General features: G+C 47.1%; 2 protein-coding genes across 2 annotated transcripts; one reads left to right on the plus strand and one right to left on the minus strand.

Annotated features, from left to right (window-relative positions):
• Positions 1-3,161: 3,161 nt before the first annotated feature.
• LOC133928936 (amidophosphoribosyltransferase, chloroplastic-like) lies at positions 3,162-5,037 on the plus strand. The gene has a single exon (XM_062375471.1). It carries the CDS (start codon positions 3,235-3,237, stop codon positions 4,858-4,860), a length of 1,626 nt encoding a protein of 541 aa, XP_062231455.1. The 5' UTR covers positions 3,162-3,234; the 3' UTR covers positions 4,861-5,037.
• Positions 5,038-6,671: 1,634 nt separating this feature from the next.
• LOC133928938 (protein NRT1/ PTR FAMILY 5.10-like) lies at positions 6,672-9,546 on the minus strand. The gene is made up of 3 exons (XM_062375474.1): positions 9,253-9,546; positions 8,957-9,174; positions 6,672-8,288 (listed from the first exon to the last, which is right to left on the minus strand). The coding sequence occupies exons 1-3, from the start codon at positions 9,344-9,346 to the stop codon at positions 6,996-6,998; spliced, it is 1,605 nt and encodes a 534-aa protein (XP_062231458.1). The 5' UTR covers positions 9,347-9,546; the 3' UTR covers positions 6,672-6,995.
• Between the last annotated feature and the right edge of the window lie 11,409 nt (positions 9,547-20,955).

Raw genomic sequence — 20,955 nt, forward strand, 5'->3', positions numbered from 1 at the left:
TTGAGGAGATGATACTGTCTTCACAAATATTGCCCACAGTGGATATATGTCATCTGTTAGGTAATAGCCTATTGTATAATTGTGATAATTGATGGTGTAATTCACTTCTGGAGCTTGTCATTCAGCTAGCTTTGCAAATAAAGGAGAAAGGTGAAGAACATTAATATCATTGTGAGACCCTAGTAAATCAAAGAAAACACGTCAAATCTAAAGATCTTGCGAAGCAACAGCTTTCAGAATAATTACGGGCTCATGCATATAGCTGGTATACATTCCTTGCCATGCTGCAGGGTAATATTTTCCATTTTCAATGTATGCAATCTATACTCTCTAGCATACGCAAAAACCTCTTGCCTCTCCCATTTCAAATAACCTAGCAGTATCAAGATTATTTGAAGATCTTAGTTACTCATATCCAAAGACTTCTATAATAGCTTGTACAAATCTCAGGTACTCTGTATACCAGTACTTTCATCAATTCAAATAAATTCATCTATAGCATCCATCGGTACTTCATAAGCTAGCATTTAAAATGCAGCAGCAATCTTCTACAAAAGAGATAATCCAAAAACTCTAGCACTATTTGTTTGCTGCATAAAATAGTTATCATACTCTACTCAGATTATACTATACGAAGAAACAAAGAAAATTCATTCTAAATCTGCGCAGAAATAATAATAAAATGATATAGGAGGATAAAAAATAAAAATGAATAAAAATATATTCACTTATTACAAACCTACGCCAAATTTGAGTATTAGCCCATCATTCATATGAGGCCTTGGCCTGCTAAACTAACAACAACCGACGAATGATAGCCCGTAATCCAGTATGGTATGGTCCATAGGCCTGTATTTAGGTCTCATATGCCTATGCCGTCGGCCCAACTTGAATCAACATGGAATTCCATGGACCACACGCGCCAGCGCATCGCATCCTGGTCCAGTCCACACTTCAGAGCTCTTCAAGCCGGCCGAGTGTTGGGCCCATAGGTCAGTGATGGCACCCACCTCGAGCGCAAGACAGACAGGCGACCGAGTACGACACATCGCGTCCTGTCCTGATCCTACGGTAGACAGGCGCCCACCAAGCAAACTTCTTTAAATCCCGCCCTTGACCCGCACCCGGAAAGGGGCATCGCCCGCTCCCCAAAGCCCTCACCCTGTTCCAATCCCCTCCTCTCCTGGCTAGGAATGGTCACCGCTGCCGCCGCCGCCACACCCACTTCTCGCCTCCTGTTGCACCACCACGCCGCCGCTGGCTCCGAGCACCACCGTCAGCAGCAGTTCAGATACTCCGTGAGCCCGTTTTCTCTCTCGCTGCGCTGCAGTTTCGGCCGGCTGGAGGCGGTGGCCGGGGCGCTTCTGCCCGACCGCGTCACCCCGTTCTCCTGTGGTGTTGATGAAGATGCGGATGATCACCCACGCGAGGAGTGCGGCCTGGTCGGGGTCGTCGGCGACCTAGATGCGGCGTCGCTGTGCTACCTGGGCCTACAGAAGCTGCAGCACCGTGGGGAGGAGGGCGCCGGGATCGTCACCGTTGGCGGGGACGGGAGCTGGTCCCGACATTTACCGGGTCTGATTCATCTTCCACTGCCTCACTTGGTCTCGCTACTGCTTCCGCAAAGTTTACTTCTGTTTGATCTTTCTGGTACGCCTCAGCTAACAAGATATATCTATATACTGCCTCTAAGTTAATGTGGCTTCGATCGGGACAAGCTCGCCAAAGTATCCCTGACTAGCACGGCTGAGGACAACTTTCAGCTTTAGATCATGTTGCTGTGGATCCAGTTGGAAAAACCATATCAGCCACTTGCACACACCCGCAATGGTCCTCTCATTGGCTTTACTAAGACCCTTCATGACATGACGAAACCCAGACAGATCTACACCGTTAGGACCATACCTAATTTCATTCTCACCATAATATATCTGAAAAATTAATTTATCTGTCATCCCTAGAAACATCCGCAAATATAACCAATGTTAAGACCAACGAACTATATTTCTGAGTATCGAAACTAAAAAAATTACCGACACCGATTCATACCTAACAATAGGTTCTTCAATAATACCTCTAACCAAACTAACCTACAATTATTACTCTATAAAATCTACATTTAATAGCTATCCTACCATGTCGAAATTAATATTAAAAATATACTAGCATTTTCTAAACCCTAAACCCTGGGTCATACAATTAAACTCTAGGTCATACAGTGCTAAACCCTATGTCACATAATGCTACCCTACAATTATTACTCTGTACAATCTACATATTCGAAAACTACTATAGTACAAATAATATTATGTATTTAATTGCTATCCTACCATGTCGTAATTAATATTGACAATATTCTACTAAATACAGCATTTTCTAAACCTAGGTCATACATGTCTAAACCCTGTATCATACATTGCTACTTTACTTATTAACAATAATAAAAATATAAAAGAAATTACCGGAAAGTGCTCTTCAAATCCGCGGATCAAATGCAGCAGACTTTCGCCGCGCTCTCTTCCTCTCCTCTCCTCTCTTCTTCAAGGTTTTTTTTGATTAAAATGAGGATTTCTCCTCAATTTTCAGGCTTTTATAGACAAGGGGGGAGGGGGGCATGCACGGGGCAACCTCCTTACCGCCCCCTGACCTAACCGCCCTCTCAAGGGTCTGTAAGGGTGGCGCGCAGGTGGGAAGCCCCTACCCGTCCTTTGAGAGGGCGGTTAGGGCCTTTACCGTCTTTCCAAGGGGCGGTTAGGCCACCCGTTCTCTCAAAGGGCGATAAAGCTTCCTAATCGCTCTCTGAAAGAGCTGCATGCGTCTATTTTTTAATCTTTACGACAAAAAATCTATTTATTTAAATTTTTAATAAAAAATATAAAAATAAAAAACTCTGTATTTAGGTCTCATCTGGCTATGCCATCGGCCCAATTTGAATCAACATGGAATTCCATGGACCACACGCGTCAGCGCATCGCACCCTGGTCCAGTCCACACTTCAGAGCTCTTCAAGCCGGCCGAGTGTTGGGCCCACAGGTCAGTGATGGCGCCCACCCCGAGCTCAAGACAGACAGGCGACCGAGTACGGCACATCGCGTCCTGTCCTGATCCTACGGCAGACAGGCGCCCACCAAGCAAACTTCTTTAAATCCCGCCCTTGACCCGCACCCGGAAAGGGACATTGCCCGAGCCCCAAAGCCCTCACCCTGTTCCAATCCCCTCCTCTCCTGGCTGGGAATGGCCGCCGCCGCCGCCGCCACACCCACTTCTCGCCTCCTGTTGCACCACCACGCCGCCGCTGGCTCCGAGCACCACCGTCAGAAGCAGTTCAGATACTCCGTGAGCTCGTTTTCTCTCTCGCTGCGCTGCGGTTTCGGCCGGCGGGAGGCGGTGGCCGGGGCGCTTCTGCCCGACCGCGTCACCCCGTTCTCCTGTGGTGTTGATGAAGATGCGGATGATCACCCACGCGAGGAGTGCGGCCTGGTCGGGGTCGTCGGCGACCCAGACGCGGCGTCGCTGTGCTACCTGGGCCTGCAGAAGCTGCAGCACCGTGGGGAGGAGGGCGCTGGGATCGTCGCCGTTGGCGGGGACGGCAAACTCAAGTCGGTGACCGGGCTGGGGCTCGTGGCCGACGTGTTCGGCGATCCGTCCCGGCTCGCCTCACTCCCTGGGCCCGCCGCCATCGGACACGTGCGGTACTCCACGGCCGGTGCTGCTGCGTCGCTGCGCAACGTGCAGCCGTTCATGGCCGGGTACCGGTTCGGGCAGCTCGCCGTGGCGCACAACGGCAACCTCGTCAACTACCAGGTGCTGCGGAACAAGCTCGAGGCGCGGGGCTCCATCTTCAACACGTCATCGGACACGGAGGTCATCCTCCACCTCATCGCGACGTCGCTCTCGCGGCCGCTGCTCGCGCGCATCTGCGACGCGTGCGAGCGCCTCTCGGGGGCCTACTCGCTCCTGTTCCTCACGGCCGACAAGCTGTTCGCCGTGCGCGACCCGCACGGGTTCCGCCCACTGGTGCTCGGCCGCCGGCGCAACGGGGCCGTCGCGTTCGCATCGGAGACCTGCGCGTTGGACCTCATCGACGCGACCTACGAGCGCGAGGTGGAGCCCGGGGAGGTGGTTATGGTCGACCGCCGCGACATGTCGGTGTCCTCGGCCTGCCTCGTCCCGCACCGCCCACGCCGCGCCTGCGTCTTCGAGCACATCTACTTCTCGCTGCCCAACTCGGTCGTCTTCTCCCACGCCGTCCACGAGCGCCGCAGCGCCTTCGGACGCGCGCTGGCCGAGGAGTCCCCCGCGCCGGGCGCGGACGTGGTCATCCCGGTGCCCGACTCGGGCTTCTACGCCGCGCTCGGGTTCGCGTGCGCGTCGGGGCTGGAGTTCCAGCAGGGCCTGATCCGGTGGCACTACAGCGGCCGCAGCTTCATTCAGCCGACGCAGGCGATCCGGGACCTCGCCGTGAAGCTCAAGCTGGCCCCCGTGCGTGGCGTCATCCGCGGCAAGAGCGTGGTGGTCGTGGACGACTCGCTGGTGCGCGGCACCACCTCGAGCAAGATCGTGCGGCTGCTCCGCGACGCGGGCGCTCGCGAGGTGCACATGCGGATCGCGAGCCCGCCCGTGGTGGGCTCCTGCCTCTATGGCATCGACACGCCGAGCGAGGGCGAGCTGATCTCGAACCGGATGGACCTGGAGGGCGTGCGCCGGGAGATCGGCAGCGACTCGCTCGCTTTCCTCTCGCTCGGCAAGCTGCACGGCATCTACGGCGCCGAGGCCGGGGACTACTGCGACGCTTGCTTCTCGCGGAAGTACCCCGTGCTGCCCACGCTGCCCGAGCCGGCCACCGAGCACGAGGAGTGAGGCGGTGAACAGGTGAGCTCTACTGAAGCTCCTCTGCTCTGCATCGCTTGTACTGGTAGATTCAGTTTTGGTTGGACTTGGCAATTTTGTGTGCCTGCAAGGCTGTAGCTTGATTTGATCAAGCATTCTATCATGGTACTGAAGGAATACTGATTATCATCTTAAGTAGTTCCAACCTAGGATGCACGGATACGGAAACGGCGATACTTCGATACGCCATTTTTCCAAAAACACTAATACGGGGATACGGCTATATATATAAAAATGAAAATACAGATTTACATATTCACAAGGGCAGCACACATGCCAAAATATGTTGTAGAATTCAGCAAACCATAGATATTGCATAACAAGGCTCTAAACTTCCAATACATTGCAGAAATTTACTAGGCAGAATATGAGAATAACAAGGTTCCAATACATTACAAATAATAAATATTATGTAGCTAGGTTAAATACATGACATTGATAAAACATGGACGGCACTTGGCAAGTCTAATTGTTGCTTTCATGCACGGTCTTTGATCCAACATCATCTAGATCAAGTGCAATTGTTTTATTCTTCCCCTTCTCTCTGGAGAAACATACCAGACGGGAGTTAGATGAACTAATATATGGCATTCATTGAGACCATTAACTTAGAGAATGGCCAAATACAATAATAAGAAAATAGTGAGGGGGAAATAAGCCATGTTTCATTTACCCAAGTTTCGTCAGTATCAACAAATATGCCCGAATGTTGCAAAGTGTGGACAAACTTCTAATACCTAATATTTTGTGAAGTATGACTGTCTAAGCAACCTTTGTTTTTCTTTTGAGATAGAAAGAGAGTCTAATACACATTCTGATATACAAGAACATGCAAATCTGCTTGCAAGAAACACTAACAAAATTATGAGGGGCGGCAGAGTAGCCATGACGAGGGGTGGCGGCCTGGTGAGGAGGGGTGGCGGCCTAGTGAGGAATGAGGAGCAGCGGTAGCCTGCTCACTTGGTGAGGAGGGGTGGCGGCCTAGTGACTTGGTGAGGACGGAGGGGCGGCGGTGGCCTTGTGAGGAGGGGCGACATGATAGTGGCCTTGTGAGGAGGGGCGACATGGTGGTGGCCTTGTGAGGAGGGGGCGGTGGCCTGGAATAGAGCGATGGCGGCCTTCTGAGGGGCGACAACCTGGTGAGGGTCGGAGGTGGCCTGGTGAGGAGAAGTGGCGCTGCGGGGCCTTCTGACTTTTGAGGAGGGGTGGCCGGGCGACGTCCTTGTGAGGATCGGAGGCGACGGGCGGAGGTGACGGTGGTGAGATCTGGAGGCGCAAGAGCATGTGGGGCACTATCGCACTGGGCAAGTGTGCGGGGGCGAGCAACAGAGCTGAGGTGAGGGGATTTTAGTATAGAGGTATCAGAATTATTTTATTTATTTGAAAATCGTAATAATCACCGATACGTCCCGGATAAGTATCCCTTCCAACAAAGGGCACGTATTGAGAGCATCAAAGTACTCATCTTCCGTGCCCTTACCAATGAGATCAGAACATGGAGTGCATTGCACAACTGTTCTTTTTGCAGAATTTTGTTCTTTTTGAAGCAGCTAGCAATTTTGCACCCTCAAGAATCAACTGTGAAATCGCTATTTGTTAGCGATGTAACTTCACCTGTTTATGTGCTTGACTCTTTCTGCACATCATGCTAACGGCCCACCTTTGTAGCCAGATTAGCTAGCTGTTAGTTACACACATAGCTGACTCTTTCGTCAGGTTGTACATCTATTTAAACCACACCTCATTATCAATACAAATCAGTGTTGCAAATCTCTCTCTCTCTCTCGCTCAACAGAGTCTTACATTATTGTACCCTATAATCTTACTGATACTGTCGTTGTAGTGCTTGGGCCATGAATCGATACATCATCAGGCAATTACCATTTCCCAAAGTTTTTTTTTATAATACCATTTCCCAAAGGTTGAGAGTACTTTTCCCAATAACCTGTAGAATTGTGCTAGTTGTGGGATAAATGCAGCCCGTTATGTTGTAGTAACTTATAATTTGCAAGAACACTGAAGATTAATACTATTACCATGAAATGTGATAGTGATACACGATCTGAACTCCATAGTATATGCATATGCATGCTTCTGTCCATGAATCAGTGATTATTGCCTGCCTTTGTCCTGTAAACGTAGGACGTTGAAAAATAAGTGAAAGCGAGAAGCTCCAACGCGGTGAGCGCGGCAAGTAGCAGGTAGAAGTAGTCGAGGTGCCCCCGGTTGAGGTTATCGGCGAACCAGCTCGTGCAGCCGTTCCTCCTCGTCACGCCATCGATGGCCGTGATGAGGAAGCTGCTGATGAAGCTGCCGACGCCGAGGACGCTCAGGTAGAGCGCGAGGCCGAGGCTCTTGAGTGCGCTGGGGACCTGGTCGTAGAAGAACTCCTGCATACCAACCATGGTGAACACGTCCGCCGCGCCGAGGAGCATGTACTGCGGCATGATCCACCACAGGCTCATGGGAACCGCTGTGCCAGGATGGTCCACTAGGCCGGCGTCCCTCGCTGCTCGCAGCCGCCACATCTCCACCAGCGCGGCGACCAACAGCACGACCAGCGATAGGGTGATCCCCGTGCCGATCCGCTGTAGCATGGTGATGCCAGAGGCGAGGCCCGAGACCCTGCCTGCTACGGGCACCAGGACGCGGTCGTACAGCACGATGCAGATGACGATGCTAAGGCCGAGGAAGGACTGCAATGCCGCTGGGGGCACCTGGAACGACGGCCCGACCCTCCGGTCCAGTGTCGCCGCCTGCTTAGTGAAGAGCGTGCCCGGTTGGGCAAACGCCACGCCATAGAGCAGGCACGTCGCCCATATCGGGAACAGCCTTGCCAGCCCTTTCACCTCCTCCGCGAGCGCAGCGTTCTCGGCGTGCTCACCGTGTTCCACCTCCACCAACCCAGCTTCCTGGGACTTCTTCCTCCAGGCCTCGATGGCCTTGCCGACGCGGGAGAACGTGCTGGCCCTGCTACTGCTGCAGCCCGAGGCATAGAACCGGTACGTCCTCGTGCCGAGCAAGAAGACGACGAGCGCAAGCAGCATGACCATGCACGGCACGCCGAAGCCGAGGCCCCAGCTCACGTTGTCCTGCACGTAGCTCATGAGCGCCACCGTGACCGTCCCGCTCGCGCAGATCCCGAGGTACCACCAGTTGAAGAAGGAGGCCCGGGACAAGGACTCCCCGGGGTCCGTCGCGTCGAACTGGTCGGCGCCGAAGGCCTGGACGCAGGGCTTGTGCCCGCTCTGAGCGATGGCCACCAGGTAGAGGGAAACGTAGAAGAAGGCCGTCTGGAGCGAGGAATGTGGGCACACCCTTCGGCCGTCGGAGGAGACGCTGCATTGCTGGGTTTGAGGTAATGGGAGCATAGATGATAGCGCCAGCATGCCAAGACCCTGCCGATTCGCCAAATTTGGACGAGAAAAATGGAAATTTTAGTACATAATCAAATGCAGGAATGAAGATCTCCAAAAATACATGCGGAGTTGCAGACGCAACACAATCAAGCCGAAAATGGTGCAAATTGCCACATTTTGCAAACGTAACGAGGAGGTCATGAAGTCATGTTGAATTCAGAACGTTCATCCAAAGCTGTCACTAAGGGCATCTACAATGAGTGTGCTTATATATAAAAAAAGTTCTTTTTTTGCCGTTTCAGATGGGATGACGCTTCCTAACAGCACGATGCACGGTTCAGCTGAGCTATATATGATGAACAGGTGAAGCGGAAAATATCTGAAGGTGTCCAGACAAACTGCTGAAACGCATGAGCCTCAGCATTCGTCATGCTAACCAATTCATGTTGTCTGCTTCAGCGAAATCAACCGTCACTATCGACAAAAATGCCTAATTTAATACAACGACACGGCTCCATGCACCACTCGTGCGGACTTGCTAGTTGCTAAATGGTTTTTCAGACAGGCACAGGTCAGCAAAAGCTAATGCACGCAAGTAGGGAGTGGTTTTGACGAAGGTTCGCCGAAAATTGCAGAGAGAGAAAATAGCTGCGAGATCGTGAGATCGAGGAAGAAAGAGGAGGTTTAGTGAGTTGTTGGAGGCTGACCGCGATGTAGAGCACGGAGGAGGCGACGATGGTGCGGTATCGGCCGAGCCAGGAGTCAGCTACAGCGGCGCCGAGCAGCGGCAGCATGGACGCGGCGCCGGACCACGCGTTGACGGCCGCGGCCGCGGCCGCCGTGGGCTGGCCCAGAGGGCCGGTGAGGTAGCTGATCAGGTTCGACGAGATGCCGTAGTATGCGAACCGCTCCGCCACCTCCACCCCTGCACGCAGCTCCCACCAATAAGCAAATCGAATCGAGCTCGAGTGCGCGCGATATTTTTTTGTGGGTAGTTGCTTACAGATTATGAACAGCGCGGACTTCCAGCCGCCCGAGGACGGTGCGCGACGGGGGAGGAGGGGGTCCAAGGAGCCAGGGCCCGATTCCGGCGCCATGGCTGGCTGGCGACTGAGGCGGGCGCGCGCGCGCGCGACTGAGCGAGCAGGGCAGAGCTGCTCGGTGAAGCCGTGGCCGCGTCTAGAGGAGTTGAGTATGGGCAGGGGCGGGCGGTGGTAGTTTGGTAGTGGCAGCTTGCTAAGAGAATCCACAGTATTAATAGCATATCGTCTATAGTTGGAAATAATCAATCCGTATCCCACAAATTTAGGATTCGCCATCTGTGAACAACTGTATCTTGTAAATATATATATAAAGAGAAGGTGCACAAGCCACAGAGAATCAATCTCTCTTTCTCTCTTGCCTCTTCCTCTACCAGTGTGGCGTCATCCTTTATCCTCACCAACACAAGGAACGTGAAGATCTCAAGGGACAACTATTTGTTGTGGAAAGCACAACAAGTCCTCATCCTCCGCGACATTCGTCTTCTTGGCTACGTGGATAGATTGATGGTGGCTTCACCAGAGACCATTACCACAATGAAGACCGTTGTAGAACAAGTCCCTAACACATAATACGACGCATGGCTTCTCAAAGACCAGAAAGTGTTGGGCGCACTCCTCATGTCGCTCGAACCGGAAGTGCTCGGCTAGGTCGTTGGCTTGACCTTAGCGGTAACAGTGTGGGTTGCGCTCGAGCGAACATATGCCTCGCAATCCAAGGCCCAAATCATGAAAATTCGGATGCAACTCTCCACGCCGCGAAAGAACAATATGAGCGTGATGGAGTACTTCAATTGCACGAAGTCACTTGCGGATCAAATGGCTTCCACTGGCCATCCAATAGGAGATAATGATATGTTCAGCTACATCATGACCGGCCTTGACGCCAACTACAACCCCCTCATCTCCTCCATCACGACCGTCATGGCTAGGGCTGACTCCTACACCTTGTTCAAGTTCTACTCATACTTCCTGACGTATGAGATACGCTTGGAGCAGCAAAATCAGGCCATCCAGATTGTTTTGGCCACCAACGTTGCCTCACGCCAACTAGGAGGAGACTATGGTGGAGGCTTCGGTGGACGGAAAGGGGGACATGGTGACCAAAGCGGGTACAATGGCAGCTAAGGTGGAGGACATGGCTACGACGGCGGTGGCCATGGGCTACAATAGAGGGGTCATGACAACAACAACTCCAAGGGAAAAAAGGAGGAGGAGGTTCTCGAATCACATGTCAGATGTGCGGCAAGGTGGGCCATGCTAGACTCAAATGTCGCCACCGGTTCAATCATACCTACCAAGCCAATGACAACCATGTGGCCAACTACACCAACACCTCTACCTACAATGTTGACACAACTACCTACAATGTTGACACAAATTGGTATACTGACATCGGCAACACTGATCACATTACTGGTGAGCTCAACAAACTGACAATTCATGACAAGTATCATGGGCATGATTTGGTACACACAGCGAATGGTGCAGGTATGCTTATTAGTCATATTGGTCATTCCTCAATTAAAACCCCCATTCAAGATTTATCTTTACATAATGTTCTTTATGTTCCAAATACCAAGAAAAATCTTATTTCTGTATATAGCTTAACTGCTGATAACAATATTTTTCTCAAATATCATCCTAATCATTTTCTTGTTAAGGATCATGACATGAGGAGAACGATTCTTCATAGGGAGTGTAGGGATGGCCTCTAACCCCTCATGCATAGCTCATCGCCCTTATCATCATCCAAGCTTGTCTACGCTGCCCTCACACAAGAAATATGGCATCATCGTCTTGGTCATCCATCATCTCCCATAGTATGCCATGTGTTGAATCGCAATTATCTCCCATGCTCCAGTAATTCCAATAATATGTTAGTTTGGGATTCGTGTCAACAAGTCAAAAGCCATCAATTGCCTTACACTATCTCATATGAGATCTCATCATTGTAATGGCCCAGGTAATTAGATTACTCGAAACCTTGTGTTTCACAGTACTTGTCCCATGATTAATGGCAAGCACATTACAACTTGATATTACATCCATACAATACAGTTCTTGTTTTCATTACAATACCAAGACATACATAGAGTATGTAACATGATATTTTATAGCACAAAAGCCGACTAGATAAAAGGAAAAGGGAACAACACAATGAAAAGAAAGCAATAAAGAAGATAGACATCTAGGATGCGTTTGGTTCACGGTACTAGGGGTAGATGGGATCTCCCCGTCCAACTTTTTTGCTTGCCGAGCGTTTGGTTTCATGGATCAGGCGGACATGGTCATCCGAATATTCGTTGATATCTTGGATGAGCCGATCCGGAAAAAAGACCCGAATGATTCCGTCCGGTTCCTGCTCGCTAGCAAGAGAGGCCTGTACGTGTGTGTTCACATTTTTTATTTAACTCTGGATTTTATTTAGAAGTATAAAGGTGGTCAAAAATTCTAAATATTTTCATGCGCAAACTAGAGCTCACTAGCAACCCGTTTTAATTGGTTTGATCCAAAAAGCATGAGTCAATATTTAATTAAAATTCTTCAAATAAAACCTACTTTTATAACTTCTAACAATTTTTAATACCTCAAATAAATTCCCAAAAATCTGGAAACATTCAATAATATTCTTCTTATGTGATGTATTAATTTATAAAAATATTTCCAACCCTAGGTTATTTGGTAAAAAAGTAAGTTTCATTGTAATGCTCCATTTATATGCATTTTTATGATTTCATATGATATTCTCTTTTTAATTCAATTTAAATTAAACAAATTCAAACATGCACAAATTCATTCAAATGCTTATGGAATTCATATAAATATAAATAGATCATCATATCCACTCTAATCCCACTAACCAAACAGAAAACTGGCTCATCCTATCCACTCTAATCCCACCAACCAAACAGAAAACTGGTTCATCCCATCCATCCAACCAAACAGAAAACTGGTTCATCCCATCCTGAAAAACAGGGATGATCCTATCCCATCCAACCTTGTCCTCCAACCAAACGCTACCCTAGTGGATCTGGACATCCACCCGTAGGCAGCCAATCTAGATGAAACCTAGAACAGTTCATCGATATTCCCACCAAAACCTGACACGTAGAAACCTTGATTTGGCAAATAATTGATTTCTTCCTCTGAATGAACGCAAGCAAGGGTGAGTACAATGCATACTTAGCAAGACTTTAAGTGTATGCCAAAGGTTGTATAAATGCAGGGTAAATTGAAGGAATAGGCAATTAAGATTATTTGCACAAATAGACATTGGCATTTGAAAAGTATATTGATAATGTGAAACGAATTTTAAAGAGCAAAAATTAAAAATTCAGAAATGTTATTAAAAGGACAACAACATGTCATGTCCTCCATAGGCCATGTTGTTCATATCTCCAGCAATATATTCTTTAGCCATACTAAGTGCTTACACGTGTGACCAACATCCCAAAAAACAAATATTCTAAACTTTGGAACCATCCCCAAGTTACTCATAAACTACAAACATGGTCATTCAAATGGTTTTAACTCTACATAGTATGTACACTTTACGCATGACATGAACCTCCCTACTATGGCTCACGCCAGTGCGATTTTTACCTTGCACACAACATGAAGTGTGCAACTAGGGCATCATGATAAAGCCGTTACACTGATTAGCCCTAGACCTTGCCAACCTAAAAGGTATTACCCCTCATTTACATTTCAAACTAAGTACCCCAGAGGCTAGACCTCATTTATGTTGGGTCCCACTAGTCTAGAGGATACAAATCGTTATCTCCGCGGGCTTTAGCCTCACACATATAGTAATGGGAGCCCCTTTGGATACATCCATCTCGTGGATTACCCGCATATGCAACCCTAACTTCAGGAGGCATAGTTAGAATTAACCAGGTTAATAAGCTAAGGCTGTTGTTCATACCAGCACCTGTGGTTGTACTGTATTTCTTAGTTTAGGGTACAAAGTACCGGTCCTCATGTGACACAGGCAAGTCTCCTCTTATCCACTTGTGAGACGACATTCACCACATTACAGACCTAAACTTGCCTCTGTGTATACTCATTCTTCAGATTGTGTATCAACATAAGTTTTCAACAAATTTTCCCAACCCAAGTTACAGTGCGACACCTACTTATGCTACCGATAACAACATGGCTAAGCATCTCTATTGTACAATAGACCGATTATTATCCAAGTGACATGGTTATCATATCTACCCATATCCTATGGTTACAATGGCAGTAGCAACAATATCCAAGGAGAATTTCCAGAGAATCAACTAGGTCATAACTACAATTTCCCAATCTAAGTAGTTTTTGATAACATACTCATATGCAAGATTAAACTTCATAAACAATGCACAAAACATTTTTAACACTGGGTCCAGGATGATCAAGGGGTGCTTGCCTTGTCCTTGCTCAGTCTCATACTCTACTAGAATGTCACATTCCAAATTCTTAATCACGCAATTAAGCATAATCATGCTTCTTAAGCATTATATTTCATTTTACGTAATTATAATTCGGAACACTAATGCACTTTGTTAAAAGTCAATTGGATGAGAGAAGAAAATTCAGGAGAGAAAAGAGTTGAATTCACAGTCAAAACAGACTCCTTTCTCTAACACGTGGGCCCCACACCTCATCCACTCCCTCTCTCAAGTGGGCAGCACCCCACTTGCTCTCTCTCTCTCTCTCTCTCTCTCTCTCTCTCTCTCTCTCTCTCTCTCTCTCTCCTCCCTCTCTCCCCACGCCTCCACCTTGCAGCTGCAGCTGCAGCTCACCCCTCCCTCTCACTCCCCTCTCTAGCTCTCTCACTCTCCCTTAGATTTCTCTCTCTAGGAGCAAGGCCAAGGTATGCATGTGGTACCATTGCATTCTCTAGCTCGTGAGCTGCTCATCTATCCAATTCATTTTCATTTTCCCCAAGGATTCGAGCCGATTTTGATGATTTTTGGTGATTAGGGTTGAAATGTGAAGAACACCGGAATTCTTCGTCTCTCGAGCGTTTCCTCCATTCCCCGGTGGTCACCCAACTCCACAAGCATCTTGGGTAAGTCCCTTAGGCTTCCCATGGCATGAATTCGTGATTTGGGTGGTCGATTTTGAATTGGAGCAAAGTTCATGAGTTTTGAAGTTTTGGACCAAAATAAGGATTTAGATGAGATTTGAGTTGGGAATCGAGTTGCTAGGTTGATGAGTGAATTCTAGACTACATAAATCATCTCAAACATGTTCCCCTTTGGATTGGAGATGATTGCAAATCGATTTGGCAAAGTTTTTCCCCAAAATAGAGCTTTTCTGGACAGTCCGGAAGATACGAACAATTTTCCGGAGGTTCCGTAGTCCGGAACTTCCGCAGAAATCTGTGAAACTTCTACATTTACTATTCATCAGACGGTCCAAAAGTTGTAAAATTCATAATAAATTCTCCTTAGCTCCAAAAATTATGAAACCAATTTTGTTGGTTTCATAATAACCTAATATACCTATTAAAAATGTCTCAAGCCATTAAATAGTTAATTAACGTTCTGAGATAAATTAATTAGGTTAAGGCTTCATTAATTCACCGTTGGTTCTTTGCGAGTCCAAAATTGATGAATCCAATTTTGCTAGTTTCCTTATGACTTTTTCTATCTACGAAAAATATTTTCAGCCATTATATGCATATTGTGGCATATAATTGCACTTCATTCATACTCATTGCATTGCACGTGTTGATCCTTTTTAGAGAATGCCGATCCATCGATCCCGGAGGCCGAGGGTGATCCCGACGCGCCCCACCTATTTGAGCCAGTGCATCAAGGCAAGCAACTAAGCATATTGATTCATCTTGGGTAATTGGATAAGTCTAAAATTAACAAAATATGCTTATGTATGTATGCATGTTTAGTGAGTTAGTGTCGGGTACCAATGGGTAGAACCTATGTCGATTCCATTCTTCTACTTTGAATACCTGTGTAGTTAAATTTCTTGTAGCCTTGAAATGTTGTCAATGTCTAGGTATGAGTTTGACTTATATGCTTAGCCATGTTTAGGTCATTCGGTAGAAGTCGAATGACGGTGCATCCCGTTGTTCACGAGCATAGGACCTTCTTATGATTACATACACTTGTTGAGGTTGAGATGGTTGTATGAGTGGTGAGTATGAGATGAGGTGTGGGCGGTGCTAGAAGGTGTTTTGTCTTGCCCGGATGTGGAGTTCCCCTAGATAGGTAGGTAGAGGAAACCGGACACCGTAGACTGCTTTGCGCTGGTTAAGCACTGATCATCAGTGTTGTTGGCTTTAACACTTACCTTACTCACCACATGCCAATCTAATAGTAAGACGAGTCGAATACCTTCGCAGTTGTGGCTTTTTGGGCGTGAACATCGACGGTGTGAGCGAGCGGGCTTCTAGCGGTACTAATTTGCTCCGGGAGTAGTTCTAGTACCGCCGCGTCGAGCGATGCATGATCCAAACGGTTGTGGCTGGTTGGGAAAGGATGTCACGAGTACCCCTTGTGTGTACTTTGGCTGGTGGCACAAGCCGAATGGTCGTCGTGTCATGTGGGTCCAGGAGCATCCCCTGCAGCGTCCTAAATTATTAATCACTCAATTAAGCATAATCATGCTTCTTAAGCATTATATTTAATTTTGCGTAATTGAAATTCGGAACGTTAATGCACTTCGTTAAAAGTCAATTGGATGAGAGAAGGAAATTCAGGAGAGAAAAGAGTTGAATTTGCAGTCAAAATAGACTCCTTTCTCTAACACGTAGGCCCCACACTTCACCCACTCCTTCTCTCAAGTGGGAAGCACCCCACCTGTTCTCTCTCTCCTCCCTCACTCCCCACGCCTCCACCTTGCAGCTGCAGCTCACCCCTTCCCTCTCACTCCCCTCTCTAGCTCTCTCACTCTCCCTTGGATTTCTCTCTCTAGGAGCAAGGCCAAGGTATGCATGTGGTACCATTGCATTCTCTAGCTCATGAGCTGCTCATCTATCCAATTCATTTTCGTTTTCCCCAAGGATTCAAGCCGATTTTTGATGATTTTTGGTGATTAGGGTTGAAACGTGAAGAACACCGGAATTCTTCGTCTCCCGAGCATTTCCTCCATTCCCCGGCGGTCACCCAACTCCACAACCTATGTCAATTGCATTCTTCTACTTTGAATACTTGTGTAGTTACATTCCTTGTAGCCATGAGATGTTGTCAATATCTAGGTATGAGTTCGACTTATATACTTAGCCATGCTTAGGTCATTCGGTAGAAGTCGAATGATGGTCCATTCTGTTGTTCGTGAGCATTGAACCTTCTTATGATTACATACACTTGTTGAGGTTGAGATGGTTGTATGAGTGATGAGTATGAGACGAGGTGTGGGCGGTGCTAGAAGGTGTTTTGTCCTGCCCGAATGTGGAGTTCCCCCGGGTAGGTCAGTAGAGAAAAAGGGTTATGTATGCACTTGGCATTTCTACACAGGCTCACATATGGAGCCTACTATGTTATCATCACTAATCTTAAGTCTAGTTAACTTAATTCTAACTGGGGCCTACATGCCATTGGTAGATAAATTGCCAACCAACCAACTAGTGCAACACATGAACCATCAACCTCATAGCTAAACATGGATTCCTCTTAAGTTACCAACTTAATCATCGGTGCACTTGCTTGCTTGCTACTGATCTTATGAACATATATCTACACTAGCTACCTAGTACATTGCAACATCAATTTTACAGGCCCTTCTTGATGTGTTGCTAAACCAGATACTACATGATCTACTCTCCTAATTACACAAATGTGAAAGTAAGCGGTTGCCAACTAGAACAAACTAAACATATGATTAACCTAATCCTCTTATGATCCTGCTTACACGTAGGTAGGTCTATGAGAGAGGAAAATAGAGAATGAGTAGAGCAACTCCCATACGGCATCATGCGGCAAGAAGACCACATGAAGCATGTAGGTCGTGTACTCATGTGTGGTTGTATGGGTTCTCAAATGGCTACATAAGCATGCATAGGATGCTCCTGGGGTGAACTGGACTCGAGGGACTAATGAGAAGCTCACCAACGATAGTCGAGATGGGTGGAGATGGCGATGACTAGAGCTTCATTGGTCGGCACGACCAAGCAATCAACGGCTAGCTTCCTGACACTGAGCAGTGAACTGGGATTAGATAAGCCCGATGATCATCACTGGGGTTTAGCTTGGCCGAGAATGCTTACCTGAGCGACTGTGTGAAGTGATGGGGACCGCCAACGCTGAGAAGAATGACCGCGCTCTCACCCAATGAGGTGAGCTTGCGAACTGGTGTGATTGAGTGAGGTGAGGGAGAGGGAAGAAAGGGGATGACCTACTCCACTTGGCTTTAAAGCCAGAGAAGGGAGGCGGGGCGCAATAGTGTCACCATGCTGTGCACTCCATGCAAGGCTATCAGGCATGGCGAAGAGGGAGAGAAGGTGTGAGAGCGTGGGGAGGTGAGTGGATTCGAGCGAAGGGATAAGGAGGAGCGGCGAGCGCATAGGGAACACCTCTGCGTGGGATGGGCGGCGTCCTCGGCTAACGGCGAGCATAGGGAGCGGCATGTCAAGGAGAACGACGATGTTGAGGTTGTCTGTGTCGTGGCAGTTGGGGGATCTGAACTAGGCATAAAGAGAGAAAATGGGCCAGGGAAGAGAGAATATGGCCCGCAATGCACGCTCCTATTTTTAACTAAGAAAAACTTAGATTTTTGAAACCTATTCAGATGCGCTCTAAAAATTCTACCAAAAATTACCAAAATACTATAGATCATAAAGTGTATCTAGTTAAATTTTTATAACTTTTGGCTAAGCCGAATTTTCTCAAAATTCAAAACAAGATGCTATACATATAAAAACATGATTTTCGAAATGCACAAACTTCAAATAAGGTCATAAGTACTTCATTAGGGAAATTAGAGTCATAAGTACATTTTTATACATGCCCCTAAACTTGGGATGCTACAATCATCTCAGTTGGAACTTATCTACTCTCATGTATGGGGTCCTACCATTACCTTTGCTAGGAATTTTCGATATTTTTTAAGCTTTATTGATGACTTTAGTAAGTTTGTTTGGTTTTATCCCCTAAAGAGTGAGGTTGATGTCCTTCGTATTTTCATACAATTCCAAATTATTGTTGAACCACAACTTGATAAAAAGATCCTTTGCATGCAGACCGATTGGGAAGGTGAATACCACAAATTACAATCGTTTTTTAATCAAGTCGGCATTGCTCATCGTGTATCGTGTCCTCACACACATGAACAAAATGGTGTGGAAGAATGAAAACACCGATACATTGTTGAAACCGGGCTAGCTCTCCTTGCTTTTTCGGTTGTTCCTCTTAAGTTTTGGGATTAAGCCTTTAGCACCACCAGTTATCTTATTAATTGTCTTCCCACCAAAGTCCCGAATAATCCCACACCCCTTAAGACATTATTCAACATCACACCTGATTATCCCTTCCTAAAGATTTTTGGTTGTGCTTGTTGGCCTCACCTTCGAGCCTATAATTCCTAGAAACTCCACTTTTGTTCACGTCAATGTGTTTTTCTCGGATATAGTGCCTTGCACAAATGCTATAAATGTCTCAACAAGTCATCCAGTCACGTTTATATCTCCCGAGATGTTGTCTTCAATGAGGAGGTTTTTCCCTTCATTAACTTGTCTCCAGCGGCAGGACCTCACATTCTTTCCAAAACAATTCTCCTTTTCATATCGGGTGACTCTCATGGCCATATGACTAATCAAGCTAATCCTGCTAATCTTTCATTTGTTGTGGAGCATGGTCTTGTTTTGCAACCACCTAGTGCCCCTGATGCCCCTGACGTTGCACCCACTGCAGACATGCATGGAATTATAGCCATGACGTCCGGCTCGAGTGAAAGCACAACGCCTTCTGGTGACCTCGTCGATACAACCCAATCTGGGCTTGCTGGGTTAGTTTCTTCTTTGCTCGCTCCTAATGGTGTAGTAATGCCTCAAGAAGTGGGTGCAACTACCCAGCCAATTCTACCGATTGTTGGTGCGGCTCCGGTGGTGCACCAAATCTCCTAGCTAGATCCATCATATGACCACATGACTCAAGGATAATATCCAGAAACCACACATCATCACCAACGACACAATTCGCTATGGCTACACTGCCATTCGTGAGCCTGACTCTCTCTCAACTCGGCACTCACTGATCCTCATTGGAAGGAGACCATGGATTAAGAGTTCCAAGCACTACAATGCAATGGCACATGGAGTCTTGTCTCTCCCACTCGTGGTCACAAGATATTTTACTGTAAGTGTATACAAGGTTAAATACAAGGAAGATGGCAGTATTGATCGGTACAATGCATGTCTTGTTGCCAATGGATTTCGTCAATGGTATGACATAGCATATGGAGATAATTTCATTCTAGTGGTTAAGCCTACCACATTCGGTTAATGATCTCTGTATCTGTATCACGTGGCTGGGAATAACGGCAACTTGACGTTCATAACACATTCTTGCATGGTGCTTTGGAAGAGGAGGTCATTATGCGCTAACCCCTAGATATGTTGATCCTCACAGACTAGGTCTTGTGTGCTAGCTTCACAAGACGCTCTATGGGCCAAAATAGGTGCCTCGTGCATGGTATGCTTGCTTGGGCTCTAAGCTGCTAGAGTTGGGATTTTGACCCTCTCAAGCCAACACCTCATTGTTCATCTACATCATTGATTCTATGATAGTGTATGTCCTCATCTATGTTGATGATATCATTGTCACCGGCTCTTTGTCCTTGGCATCGCAGACTCTCCTTCGAGGTCTTCAGCGTAACTTTGCCCTCTAGGATCTTGGTGAAATCCACTTCTTCCTTGGCATTGAGGTAATGAAATTTGCTGATGGCATCATTCTCTCATAATCCAAGTATGTGGTTGATGTTCTTCATCGTGTTGGCATGACACCTTGCAAAGGAGTTTCTACTCCTATATCTAATATTGAAAAGCTCTCGCTCTCCCTTAGGGAACCACTTGATCCATAAGAGGTGACCAAGTACAAAAGCATCATGGGTGCTCTTCAGTATCTCATACTCACCTAACCCAACATAGCTTACACCGTCAACAAGGTGTGTCAATTCTTGCATTCTCCTACAAGCGTGCATTGGATGATGGTGAAGAGGATACTTTGATATCTCCATCACACTGCAACAACTGGTATGATTCGCATGTCTCCTTTCACCTTGGTGAGTGCCTTCTCTGACACTTATTGAGCAGGATGTCCAGATGATAAGAAATCTATATGTGGTTTTGCTGTGTTTTTTGGATTCAACTTGATATCATGGAGTGCGCGCAAACAATCAACACTTTCTCGCTCAAGCACTGAGGTCGAGGTATAAAGCTCTTGTTAATACTACAACATAGATCGTTTGGGTGAAGTCAGTCCTTGGTGAGCTTGGCATGTTCCAATCTTAGACGACATGCTTATGGTGTGTTAACCTTGGTGCTACGTACCTCTCTGTGAATCCTATATTTCATCCAGGACTAAGCACATTGAGGTAGACATTCACTTTTTTCAATAGCACATTGCGCACAAGGTCATCGATGTTCTATTTATCCCTTCTCGAGATCAAGTGGTGGATGGTTTTACCAAACTACTGTCAGTATGAAACAAGAGGAATTT

Source organism: Phragmites australis, chromosome 9 (genome assembly GCF_958298935.1).
Source record: "Phragmites australis chromosome 9, lpPhrAust1.1, whole genome shotgun sequence".
Classification (NCBI taxonomy): Eukaryota; Viridiplantae; Streptophyta; class Magnoliopsida; order Poales; family Poaceae; genus Phragmites; species Phragmites australis.

Coding starts and splice junctions, on each gene's coding strand:
- LOC133928936 (XM_062375471.1), top strand. CDS start 3,235: ATGGCCGCCGCCGCCGCCGCCACACCCACTTCTCGCCTCCTGTTGCAC.
- LOC133928938 (XM_062375474.1), bottom strand. CDS start 9,346: ATGGCGCCGGAATCGGGCCCTGGCTCCTTGGACCCCCTCCTCCCCCGT. Junction 9,175..9,252: donor GTCCGCGCTGTTCATAATCT/GTAAGCAACTAC, acceptor AGCTGCGTGCAG/GGGTGGAGGTGGCGGAGCGG. Junction 8,289..8,956: donor CCTCCGTGCTCTACATCGCG/GTCAGCCTCCAA, acceptor GCGAATCGGCAG/GGTCTTGGCATGCTGGCGCT.